This window comes from Carcharhinus amblyrhynchos, chromosome 17 (assembly GCF_965287045.1).
Source record: "Carcharhinus amblyrhynchos chromosome 17, sCarAmb.v2.hapA, whole genome shotgun sequence".
Classification (NCBI taxonomy): Eukaryota; Metazoa; Chordata; class Chondrichthyes; order Carcharhiniformes; family Carcharhinidae; genus Carcharhinus; species Carcharhinus amblyrhynchos.
Window position 1 is genome coordinate 2,003,751 of NC_137340.1, and position 13,234 is coordinate 2,016,984.

General features: G+C 44.2%; 1 protein-coding gene across 3 annotated transcripts in view; it reads right to left on the reverse strand.

Annotated features, from left to right (window-relative positions):
* Positions 1-108: 108 nt before the first annotated feature.
* The window catches only part of slc25a16 (solute carrier family 25 member 16), a 48,365-nt gene continuing 35,239 nt past the window's right edge, over positions 109-13,234 (reverse strand). For all 3 annotated transcript variants that reach the window (XM_080205382.1, XM_080205383.1, XM_080205384.1), the window contains 4 exons: positions 6,199-6,265; positions 5,326-5,488; positions 4,186-4,254; positions 109-1,309 (listed from right to left, as the gene is read on the reverse strand). In XM_080205382.1, coding sequence (XP_080061508.1) covers positions 1,153-1,309; positions 4,186-4,254; positions 5,326-5,488; positions 6,199-6,265 — 456 coding nt within the window. In that variant the 3' untranslated portion in view covers positions 109-1,152. The remainder of the gene's footprint in view (positions 1,310-4,185; positions 4,255-5,325; positions 5,489-6,198; positions 6,266-13,234) is intronic.

Consider the following 13,234-nt stretch of genomic DNA (forward strand, 5'->3'; position numbering starts at 1 on the left):
TTTTCACTGTATACTAATACATGTGACAATAATAAATCAAATCAAAGATTCTTCACATCTTCTCACAGCTTCAACATTAAACAATAAACATAAGTATTCACGAGAAAATGAAAGTAGAACAATTTCTTTAATGACCCATTGTTTTTCTCCCAGGTCTGCAGTATCCTTCACTTTTATTTTCCTGGAGACTCCAGTTTGCCTGGACTGAGGCACATAAAATAGACGGATTAAAGCTAGATAAACAGGAAGGACAAAGGAATAGAAGGATATGCTAACTGGGTTAGATGAAGAGGGGTGGAGGGAGGATTGTGTGGAATCTAAACACTGGCATTGACCAGTTCACTGGATGGTCAATTTCCAGGTTTTCCAATTCCATATCACCAGATCCTGTCGATATGAACCCTCCACACAAACAGACAACAAAATGAAGACTGGACAAATCTGTGGCCCTTCATTTAAGGGCAGAACTCTTGGGGTAGAGGAACAGAAGCCACTGGAGCTCAACACACAATATTTGGTACCAACAGGACAGAATTATAAAATGCAATGGTTTCCATTTGAAATTACACTCCGAATAAATGTGCATCAAAATCTAAATCCCTGGAAGTTTACTGCTATCAGCCAGAGATAGGAATTGGTCAGAACAATTATTCCCAGAACTGAAACAATCTCGAGGACATATCTACAAATATTCACAACGGTTTACTGCAGTATCAATTGCCAGAAATTACAATTATTACAGTATTTAAAAATACACCAGATATTTGACCAAGGCTGCAAAAGAAACCTCATCAAACATTTATATTTCTATACATGATGAACAGATTGATAAAATGTTGATATGTAAAGCATTAACAGAAAACTGTTGCTGGATATAATAGGTCCAATATTTCTGCTGCAAACTCAGCCCCTGTCCCAAGAGCTGGTGTGCAGGAACTGAAGCCATTTACTGAAACAAGGTGTGGCAGCAAACAGCACATATCTAAAAATGCAAAGCAAAACTGGTGTTGACTTTCAGTGTTCATCACAATGACTGAATTAAATAAATAATGGTTTAGTGTACACATCTGACCAGAGCTGTGCCCACTGTGGAAATATTCTTATGATCAAGGGTCCCAGAATGTGACGATGAATTGAAAAGTCCGGATGTCTTCAGTTCAGATGAAGAACTTGTCTCATGAGCTCATACGTGGTGAATGCCACAGCCTGAGATGGGATACAGCGGATGTAGTTGAGAGTGAGTCCCCGGTACAGGCCTTTCTGTATCCCATGCATCTTGTAGACATGCTTCAACGTTTTACTCATTGAACTAAAGGAGAAAGGTTAAATTGGACATTATTCCCCGTGTAAACACACCCATTACAAGCAATTTAAGTTTCCTTGCTGAATTAACCAGCTGATTATGACTATGAAGGAACGTTTGTAATAATTAGTATTGATATTGGCTAAGAAAATTTTGTTAATTAAACATCCTTTCCCCATTGGTGGGAGAGGGGGAGGCAGTTGTCAATGACTGGTGACATTTGGGTCACATGTTCTAGGCCTGAATTTCACCCAAATTTGATCATCTCAGTTTATGGAATACAGGGTGGGAGATAAAACCTCCAGGTGGTGTCTGAATATTTAACCAGCTCTCACTCCCAGATTCCTGTGCTAGCCTCTATAGATTTACTGACACAATTAAATCAGAGAATATATGAAAGCTGGCCTAGCCTGAGAGGCTCTGTTCTCAGATTTATTCTGAAGTTTCTCTTTTGCTTTTATATATAGAACATAGAACATTACAGCGCAGAACAGGCCCTTCAGCCCATGATGTTGCGCCGACCAGTTAAAAAAAAATGCTAGTTTCTTGTACATTTTTGGTACCAGTCTCTTCTCTTACATTCAAACATTAAAACTGCACTAAAATAAAAGCTAAATACTGCAAATCTGAAATATAAACAGAAAATGCTGGAAATACTCAACAGTCTGATAACATCCATGGAGAGAGAAACAGTGTGTCCAACATGGCTTGATTTTCCAAAGTGTTATACTGGGCTTAAAGTTTTAACTGTTCTCTCTCTGCCAGACTTGCTGAGTTTTTTCAGCATTTTCTACTCTTATCATTAAAACTGCACACTCATTTTGCAGTACTTGGCCAGTAGAGTGCAGTACCCACTGTTAGCTCCCTGTTAGAAAGTATTGCAGTCACATGAGTATTACCTCAGTGTACAAAGATTTTGAAAATATTCTTTTACAAGGTGAGGGTGTCACTGGCTAGACCACCATTTTTATTGTTCCTCCATAGCTGCCCTTGAGAAGGTGGCAATGATCTGCTTTCCTGAATCACTGCAGTCCCTGTGCTCTAGATACACCCACAGAGCTGTCAGGGAGGAAGTTCCAGGATTTTGACCCAGTGACAGTGAAGGAACTGTGGTATATTTCCAAGTCAGGACAATGGGTGACTTGGACTGGAGCTTCCAGGTGGCAGTGTTCCCATGTGTCTGCTGCCCTTGTCCTTCTAGATGGAAGTGCTCACAAGTTTAGAAGGAGCTGTCTAAGAAGCCTTGCTGCAGTACACACTGTGAATCAGTGGTGGAGGGATTGAGTGTTGAAGGTAGTCGATGGGGTGCCAATCAAGTGGGCTGCTTTGGCCCGGATAGTGTCAAGCTTTGGAGCTGCACCCATCCAGACAAGTGGGGAGTATTCCATCACACTCCTGACTTGTGCCTTGTAGATGGTGGACAGGCTTTGGGGAGTCAGGATTCCCAATCTCTGACCTGCTCCTGTAGCCACAGTAATCTATATGGCTAGTCCAGTTCAATTTCTTGTCAATGTTAAGTCCAGGATATTGAGAGTTCGGTTCAGCAGTGAAAGTACATAGAACACTACAGCACAAACAGGCCCTCTGGCCCACAAGTTGTGCCGATCATATCCATACCTACCAGGCCATAGAACTATCTGTAACTCCCAGTCCCACTAAATCCCATATACTCATCCAGAAGTCTTTTAAAAGACCCCAGTGAGTTCGCCTCTACCACCACTGACGGCAGCCAATTCCACTCACCACCCTCTGAGTGAAAAACTTACCCCTGACATCTCCTCTGTATTTGCTTCCCTGCACCTTAAACCTGTGTCCTCTCGTAGCGACCATTTCAGCCCTGGGAAATAGCTTCCGAGAATCCACCCTATCTATTCCTCTCAACATTTTATAAACCTCTATCAGGTCGCCTCTCAACCTTCGTCTCTCCAGGGAGAAGAGACCGAGCTCCCTCAACCTATCTTCATAAGGCATGCCTCCCAATCCAGGCAACATCCTTGTAAATCTCCTCTGCACCCTCTCAATAGCTTCCACATCCTTCCTGTAGTGAGGTGACCAGAACTGCGCACAGTACTCCAAGGTCTGACAAGGGTCTTATAAAGTTGCAGCATTACCTCCCAACTCCTAAACTCAATCCCTCAATTAATGAAGGCCAGCACACCATTCGCCTTCTTGACCACATCTTAGAACATAGAACATAGAACATTACAGCGCAGAACAGGCCCTTCGGCCCACGATGTTGCGCCGACCAGCTTTTAAAAAAAAAACAACACTAACCCACTAATCTAAACCAATCCCATTTCGTCCATAAACCTATCCACAGATCTCTTAAACGCCCCCAAACTAGGCGCATTTACAACTGCAGCTGGCAGGGCATTCCAGTCCCTCACCACCCTCTGGGTAAAGAACCTACCCCTGACATCAGTCCTATAACTACCCCCCCTTAATTTAAAGCCGTGCCCCCTCGTGCTAGCTTTCTCCATCCTAGGAAAAAGGCTATCACTATCCACCCTGTCTAAACCTCTAATCATCTTATATGTTTCATCTTCCACCTGCGAGGCCGATTTAAGAGTCCTATGGACCCGAATCCCAAGATCCTTCTGCTCTTCAACACAGCTAAGACTCCTACCCTTGATAGTGTACTCCTTCATCCTGTTGGTCCTGCCAAAACAGACCAGTACACATTTATCCGCGTTGAAGTCCACCTGCCACTTCTCCGCCCAGTCTTACATCCTATCTATGTCACAGTGTCCTATGTCACTAGTGATAGTAATGCCATTGAAGATTGATTTATTATGTGGCAAAGAGGAGACAGAGTCTGTTGTCATTTCACATTCTCCTGTCGCTACCAGAAGTGACTTTGTGTGTAGAAAGATTGTACTTACACATATTTATCAGCTTCAGTCAGAATGGAACCTAACTGCATTCGTCTTCGAGCCACATCTAAAGGGTATCTACAACAGAAAAATTCAACACAATCCCTGAAAATACGCTAGAAATATTTCTACTGATAATGAAAACAAGCCCAATGATAGGATTTCCTCCGGGTGCTCCGGTTTCCTCCCACAGTCCAAAGATGTGCGGGTTAGGTTGATTGGCCATGCTAAGAAATTGCCCCTTAGTGTCCAGGGATGTGTAGGTTAGAGGGATTAGTGGGTATAATATGTAGGGATATGGGGATAGGGCCTGGTTTGGGATTGTGTTCGGTGCAGACTCGATGGGCCGAAGGGCCTCTTTCTGCACTGTCGGGTTCTATGATTCGTACACTAGCATTTTCCGCCTGCTGCTTCAAGGCTCTACCCAGCATTCTCTCTAAATGGAAAATTGCCAATGACACTCCATAAAGAAGAAAAGTGAGAGATCAATTCAGAAATGATAGGCTGATGAAATCAATGTGGGAAAGTTAGAATCACAGTGACTGCAACCTGAACAATAATGAACTGATCTGAAAGGGGTAGAAGTTAGGTCACAGCTACATAGCATTTTGATTAAATTGTATAGACTATTTTATATTCCACTGAATATAGGAGATTAAGGGTTGGTCTAAATTAGAAATAGTTCAAACATTTCAGTAGATTTTTAAAGACCCCTGAAGAAGCTATTTGAATGTTAATGTTCGTGTCAGGACATGCAGCCATGATATCAGGAAGCAAAGTGGGAATCTGGAACTCCCCCGCCCACCCCCAAACACATTTGAAAACTTTAAAACTGATTTGAGGGACTTCTTGGGTAATATATTTGGATATGGACACAAGGGTAGATGGTGTGAAGATACAGATCAGCCATGATCAAATTCAGTGTGGGACATATTTGGGGGTGCACCCCGTCCAACCCCGGAGTGGGGGGACCCAGTGGAATTGAAGGACTAGCAACTATTTGAAATTTGGATGGTTAGATGGTAGTATCGCTGGTAAAATCTTAAATACAGCTGATTTTCTTTTACCAATTATCTACTAAACACATTTTGGAGCACAGTGGCCCACGTCCCTCTTCCTCTCTTCCCTGTTACCCAGATGGACACTTACGATACTGTTTGAGCAAACGCTCCTGCTATTCCACCACACAGCAAGTTCACATGGGTTTTTAAAACCAAAACATTTGGATTATCAGAAGAAGGTCTTCCCAGGATACCAGGAGCCTGACTGAGCCCAATACTCTTCAATGTTCCAAATGTGAAGAACGAAATTCCTGAAATTAATATTTAAAACAAAGTAAACATCTGGAATAACAAACCTGTAAATATCCAAAACTAAAAAATGACCAACTGTTGATTAAAGCAAGATAGGCACAGAGGGGACAAGATGAGTGTCATAAACCAGGTGAGCATGGAGTGTACAGGAGGAAGCAGGAGTAAAGAACCTGGGTTCAATATGTATATTTGCTCATAGGTTCTGTACAGGGGAGCAGTAGCATACTGGTTATGTTCCTAGACTAGGAATCCAGGGGCAATTATCCAGAAATCAGAGTTCAAAGCCTACCACATCAACCAGGAATTCAGATTTCATTAAATCTGGAATAAGAAGCTAGTAACAGTAAAGGTGACTGGATTGTTATTTTGGGTGGGGGGGTGGAATCTGCTGTTCTTACCTGTCTGGGGAGCATGTGACTCTCAATCCACAGCAATGTGGCTGATTCTATACGTGCCCTCCAAAATGGCCAAACAAATCTCTTAGTTGTCTCCCTACCTTGTTGATTTGGGCAGTTAGGATGGATAATAAGTGAAGGAATAAAAAGAATCTTTTTGAGACGACGCAGTTGATCATCTTCACATTTTATATTCAAAGTGAAAGTGGAGCAGTTTTTAAATGCACTATGGCCCCCCCCCCCCAGTCCTTACAGAAATGTTTATTAAAAGCATTGATGAAGAACGGTAGGTGTTCTTTCAGCCCTTGGAATACCTGCATATGGAGCCATTCCAATGATAGTCGGGGTCAGACCTCTGTAAAACCCTCGAAATCCTCCTTCCTTAGCAACAGAAAAACAACATTTGGAACATGAATAAACTTCCTCATTCAATCAATATTATTCAAAAACAGTCAAACCGACTTCATTAACCCAGCAACAGCAACTCTCTGACTAATGGGTTTGACACAGTAAGAAGTCTGACAACACCAAGTTTAAGTCCAACCGATTTATGTGATAGTTATTTGAGTTTACTATCAAATAAATCAGTTGGACTTAAACCTGGTGTTGTCAGACTTCTTACTGTGTTTACCTCAGTCCAACGCCGGCATATCCACATAATGGGTTTGAGCCTTGGGACAGTTCAGCATTTCACAACCTGTTACAGGGAGGCAGCATCAGATATTACTGCAAAGTGGCCCCGGGATTTTGGTGGGGGGGAGGGGGGGGCAGAAACGACTGTGGGCTGAGGATATGGGCAGTGACCACATGGAAATAGACAAATGTGATGGTAACAAACGCTGACGCAACAGATGAGTCAAGGCAGTGTTAGCAATGAAGTAGGTGACTGTGTTAATGATGGATGGATATGTGGTCAATTGGCCTGTGCTGGAGTCAAATACAAGACCAAGATTATGATCTGGTTCATCCTCAGCAGGGAGAGGATTAGGATCACAGATGAGGGAAAGACACTAGCCGAGTGTGATTGAACACTCCCCATTTGCCTGGATGAGTAAAGCCCCAGCAACGCAAGAAGCTTGACACCATCCAGGACAGAACAGCCGGCTTGATTGGCACCACACCCACTCCCTCCACCAACAACTCTCAGTGTGCCATCTACAAGTTGCATTGTAGCAATTCACTGAAGATCCTTAGACAGCATCTCCCAAACCCACAAACACTTCCATCTCAAAGGGCAAGGACAGCAGATACATGGGGACACCAACACCTACAAGTTCTGCTCCAAGCCACTCTCCATAGAACCATAGAAAATTACAGCTCAGAAACAGGCCTTTTGGCCCTTCTTGTCTGTGCCAAACCATTTTTTGCCTCGTCCCACTGACCTGCACTTGGACCATATCCCTCCACACCGCTTTCATCTATGAACCCGTCCAAGTTTTTAAAAGTGACCCCACATTTACCACTTTATCCGGCAGCTCATTCCACACTCCCACCACTCTCTGCGTGAAGAAGCCCCCCTAATATTCCCTTTCAACTTTTCTCCTTTCATCCTTAACCCATGTCCTCTGGTTTTTTTCTCCCCTAGCCTCAGTGGAAAAAGCCTGCTTGCATTCACTCTATCTATACCCATCAAAATCTTATACACCTTTATCAAATCTCCCCTCATTCTTCTACGCTCCAGGGAATAAAGTCCTAACCTATTCAATCTCTCTCTCTCTAACTCAGCTTCTCAAGTCCCGGCAACATCCTTGTGAACCTTCTCTGCACTCTTTCAATCTTATTTACATCCTTCCTGTAACTAGGTGACCAAAACTGTACACAATACTCTAAATTTGGCCTCACCAATGCCTTATACAACCTTACCATAACACTCCAACTTTTATACTCGATACTCCGATTTATAAAGGCCAATGTACCAAAAGCACTCTTTACGACCCTATCCAACTGTGACGCCACTTCTAGGGAATTCTGTACCTGTATTCCCAGATCCCTCTGTTCAACTGCACTCTTCAGAGTCCTACCATTTACCCTGTACGTTCTACTTTGGTTTGTCCTTCCAAACTGCAATACCTCACACTTGTCTGCGTTAAATTCCATTTGCCATTTTTCAGCCCATTCTTCTAGTTGGTCCAAATCCCTCTGCAAGCTTTGAAAACCTTCCTCACTGTCCACTACACCTCCAATCTTTGTATCATCAGCAAATTTGCTGATCCAATTTACCACATTATCATCCAGATCATTGATATAGATGACAAACAACAACGGACCCAACACTGATCCCTGCGGCACACCACTAGTCACAGTCCTCCACAACCACACTCTGGCTTCTTCCATTGAGCCACTGTCTAATCCAATTTACAACCTCCCCATGTATATTTAGTGACTGAACCTTCCTAACTAACCTCCCATGGGGGATCTTGTCAAAGGCCTTGCTGAAATCCAGGTAGACAACATCCACCGCCTTCCCTTCATCCGCTTTCCTGGTGACCTCCTCAAAAAACTCTAATAGATTGGTCAAACATGACCTACCACACACAAAGCCATGTTGACTCGCCCTAATAAGTCCCTGTCTATCCGAGTATTTGTAGATCCTATCCCTTAACACACCTTCCAATAACTTGCCCACCACCGATGTCAAACTTACTGGCCTATAATTTCCCGGATTTCTTTTGGAACCTTTTTTAAACAACGGAACAACATAAGCCACCCTCCAATCATCCAGCACCTCCCCCGTGAATACTGACATTTTAAATATGTCTGCCAGGGCCCCTGCAAGTTCACTACTAGCCTCCCTCAAGGTCCACGGGAATACCCTGTCTGGCTCTGGGGATTTATCCACTCTGATTTGCCTCAAGACAGTCAGAATCCCTCCCCTTTAATCTGTAAAGGTTCCATGACCTCCCTACCTGTTCGCCCTATTTTCATAGACTCCATGCCCATTTCCTCAGTAAATACAGATGCAAAAAACCCATTTAGTATCTCCCCCATCTCTTTTGGTTCCATACACAGTCTACCACTCTGGTCTTCAAGAGGACCAATTTTATCCCTCACTATCCTTTTGCTCCTTACATACATATAGAAGCTCTTTGGATTCTCCTTCACTCTGTCTGCCAAAGCAACCTCATGTCTTCTTTTAGCCCTGCTGACTTCCCTCTTAAGTAGCTTCTTGCATTTTTTATACTCATCGAGCATCTGATCTGTTCCTTGCTGCCTGTACATTTCATACAACTCACTTTCCCTCTTAATCAGTGTTACAATCTCCCTCAAGAACCAAGATTCCTTATTCCTATTTACTTTGCCTTTAATCCTGACAGGAACATACAAACTCTGCACTCTCAGAATTTCTCTTTTGAAGGCCTCCCACTTCCCATTTACATCCTTAGGGTTAGGACGTATGCGCACTTAGAGCGTTGTGATCTGATTAAGGATACGCAGCATGGCTTTGTAAAGGGGAAGTCTTGCCTTACGAATCTGGTAGAATTCTTTGAGGAGGTGACAAAAACAGTCGACAAAGGACGAGCCATTGATGTTGTCTATATGGATTTCAGTAAGGCATTTGACAAAGTCCCTCATGGTAGGTTGGTAGAGAAGATTAAAGCTCATGGGATATGTGGTCAGGTATCTAGATGGGTAGAGAACTGGCTTGCAAAGAGGAGTCAGAGAGTAGTAGTGGAGGGGGTCTTTTTCTAGCTGGAGGTCTGTCACTAGTGGTGTGCTGCAGGGCTCAGTACTGGGACCTCTTTTCTTTGTAGTGTATATAAATGATTTGGAAAATTTTTGAAAATTTGCTGATGACACCAAGATGGCTGGATTGGCAGGCAGTGAGGAGCAGTGTCTGGCAATACAGCGGGATATTGACAGGCTGGTTGATTGGGCAGATACATGGCAAATGGAGTTTAATCCGGATAAATGTGAGGTGATGCGTTTTGGCCGGAATAACGTAGGGGGGGGAGTCATATGGTAAAGGGTAAGCCCGTAAGGAGTATAGAATTGCAGCGAGACCTGGGGGTGCAAGTGCACAAGTCTTTGAAGGTGGCAGTGCAAGTGGAGAGTGTGGTGAAGAAAGCCTATGGTATGTTAGCCTTTATAGGAAGGGGTATAGAATATAAGAGCTGGAGTCTAATGTTGCAGTTGTACAGAACGTTGGTTAGGCCGCATTTAGAGTACTGCGTCCAGTTCTGGTCGCCTTACTACCGGAAGGACGTGGAGACTCTGGACAGAGGAGGTTTACCAGGATGTTGCCTGGTGTGGAAGGACTGGGGTATGAGGAAAGATTGAAGAAATTGGGGCTCTTTTCCCTTGAAAGACGCCAACTGAGGGGGGATCTAAAAGAGGTATATAAGATTATGAAGGGTATAGATAGAGTAAACAGGGGTAAGCTATTTCCTATGATAGAGACACGTAGGACAAGGGGTCATGGACTTAAGGTGAGGGGGGAGAGGTACAACACAGATATTAGAGGGAGGTTTTTCACACAGAGGGTAGTGGGGGTATGGAATGCTCTGCCAAGTAAGGTGGTGGAGGCAAACACACTAGAGTCATTTAAGAGTAACTTAGACAGGCACATGACTGGGTTGGAGATGGGTGGATATAGGAGATTGTTTTAAATAAGGGTTATTAGCATTGGGGCATCCCTGGTAATGTAAATGGATATGGTTTTATCTCTTTTCATTCACAGGTTTTAAGTCAGTCCACCTCGTGTCCAACGAGGCGCATACAGGCGATGGGTCGTACTGGGGCTGCTCTTGGTTGTTCGAGATTGGCCTAGTGCTTCATGTCGTTAGTGTGTGCCTAAACTGGACAAGATACTGGGCAAGACGACAGCTCAGTGACTATCGCTGTTTGCTGTGCAGACACATGAATTTGGGCCGGTGTCTGTGGGAGTTTGCGCATTCTCCCCGTGCTTGCGTGGGTTTTCTCCGGGTGCTCTGGTTTCCTCCCACACCCCAAAGATGTGCTGTTAGGCTGACTGGCAGGAGTAAATTGTCCCTAAATCAGTTTCCCTCAATCTGGATGGCCATAAAACATTAGATAAGGGTCGTGGGTGGAGGGGGGGGACTGGTGGTGTTGAGATGGCGGCGCGGGCTCGTTGGGCCGAAGGGCCTGTTTCCCGGGCTGGTTTTGTTCTCTGTCCATCCTTACCAGAGAACAGCCTGTGCCAATCCACACTTCCCATCCTGACTTGGAAATATATTGTTGTTCCATCGCATCGCTGGGTCAAAATCCAGGAATTTCCTCCCTAACAGCATTGTGGGTCAACCCACAGAACATGGACTGCAGTGATTCAAGAAGGCAGCTCACCAGCACCTTCTCAAGGGGCAACTAGGGATGGGTAATAAATGCTGGCCAGCCAGTGACACCCATGTCCCAAGAATGAATTTTTAAAAAAAGCGGTTTGTGATGGGGACCAGAAACCATAGCTTTGCTTATCCCAGTATTTAATTAGCAAAAACTTCTGCTCATCCAGTACTAGATGTCACAAAGAGTGGAAGAATCCAGAAAGCTGGTAGTGAGCTAGAGCAGGGTGTTGTGGATAGTGTGATTTTGGATGAAGTTGAAGCATGAGGAATGCCAGAGTAATGATGTGGTACCGGGCAGAGAAGCTGTTACAAGTGATTCTTTGGCTACAATGGAACAGATAAGAAAGCGATCAGTCAGGGTCAATCCTACCCAAATAAGCAATGAAGGAGAAATGATTTGCAATGGTCACAGTCACAGAACATGCCATTTGTGAATGTGATAAGGGGAGGTTTCAGTACTGTAGCAGAGGGAGAAACTCAGTAGGATTGATTAGAACATGGAGCTGCGGCCCACTGACCCAATTTTGGAGGTGACAACACATTCAAGGACTTTGAAAATGAGGCAAAATAGTTTGCAAGGGCAGAGAGACAAAAGTGATTTTCTGAGGGTGGGAGATGGGATAGGGAGGGGGGGGGGGGGGGGGGGGGGGGGAGGCAGCACCTGGGCAAAGAAACCATTTCACTATAACAGCTAAGGTGGTGGTCAGGGAAAGGGATCTGAGTGCTGAGCAGTCTGATGGTTATAGAGTGTAAAGAGCAGGAGGTTAATAATCCAGCACGGTAGTGTAGATTGCAGCCTTTACTGACTGGCAGCTCTGACAAAGGGTTACCCAGATTCGAAACACTGGCTCTACTCTCTCCTCACAGATGCTGTCAGACCTGCTGAGATTTTTCAGCATTTTCTATCTTTAATGAATGTTTGGCCAGTGAGCTGAGACAAGGCAACTGAACATTCTCAATCTTAGTGACAGAGGGGTTCAGGCACTTGGCGAGGGTGAAGCAGACACAGGAGATAACATTTCCCTCGAATAGAAGACAGGTCATTTTGGGATGATCTCGGAACAAAGAAGAATTTTGACAGATGGGAACAGGACCCGATAATGGTTCTGATCTGTGGCAAGTGGCTAAAATGGTTGCCTGCCTGTCCAGTTAAACCTGCATCACTTGGACTTATCAGCATGGAAGCTGCAGGAACAAACAGGTGAGGGTAATGTTTTTACTGGAGAGGGAGGCATTAGAGTGGAATGTGTGGCTGAGGCAGCTGCACAAGTATCATGGGGAATGGAGAGTTAAAGGGCAGACACAAGAGTTTTTACTAGAGGTGAACAATGAAGAGAGGAGGATTTAGAGGGGAATGTGGGTGGACAGCAATACAAAGAAGGAAGAAGCAAGTGAGATGGTGCAGTTTAGAGAATGGCCATGAGAGTGGGTTGGAAGTTGAGATGAAAGAGAGTGGCCTAAGAGGAGAGAGTATGATGAGTTGAGATGGAGCTTGAGAAAGATGAGGTGCAGGAACTGAAGGAGGAAAGCAGTAAAATAACAAAGGGTCATCCACACTTGAATTGACTCTATTCTCTCTCTCTCTCTCCACAGACGCTGTCAGACCTGCTGAGATTAGAACATAGACATAGAACATAGAACACTACAGCACAAACAGGCCCTTCGGCCCACAAGTTGCGCCGATCACATCATCACCTACCAACCTACAGACCTATCTATAACCCTCAATCTCATTAAATCCCATATACTCATCCAGAAGTCTTTTAAAAGACCCCAGCGAGTTCGCCTCCACCACCACTGACGGCAGCCAATTCCATTCACTCACCACCCTCTGAGTGAAAAATTTACCAGTCTTTCTGTTTTTATTGTTGAAGCTGTAAAGGTAGCTGGTTGAGAGACTTGGCATGCTATTTGAGTGGGCAGTATAGGATTTTAAATGAGTTGAGACGGGGGCAAAACAAGGTGAATTGCTCAAAGGGAGAAAGTGCCAGAAGAAAAGGCAAATAGATAAAATTGTGATTGCTGATAAGAATCACACCATCAGTGTGAA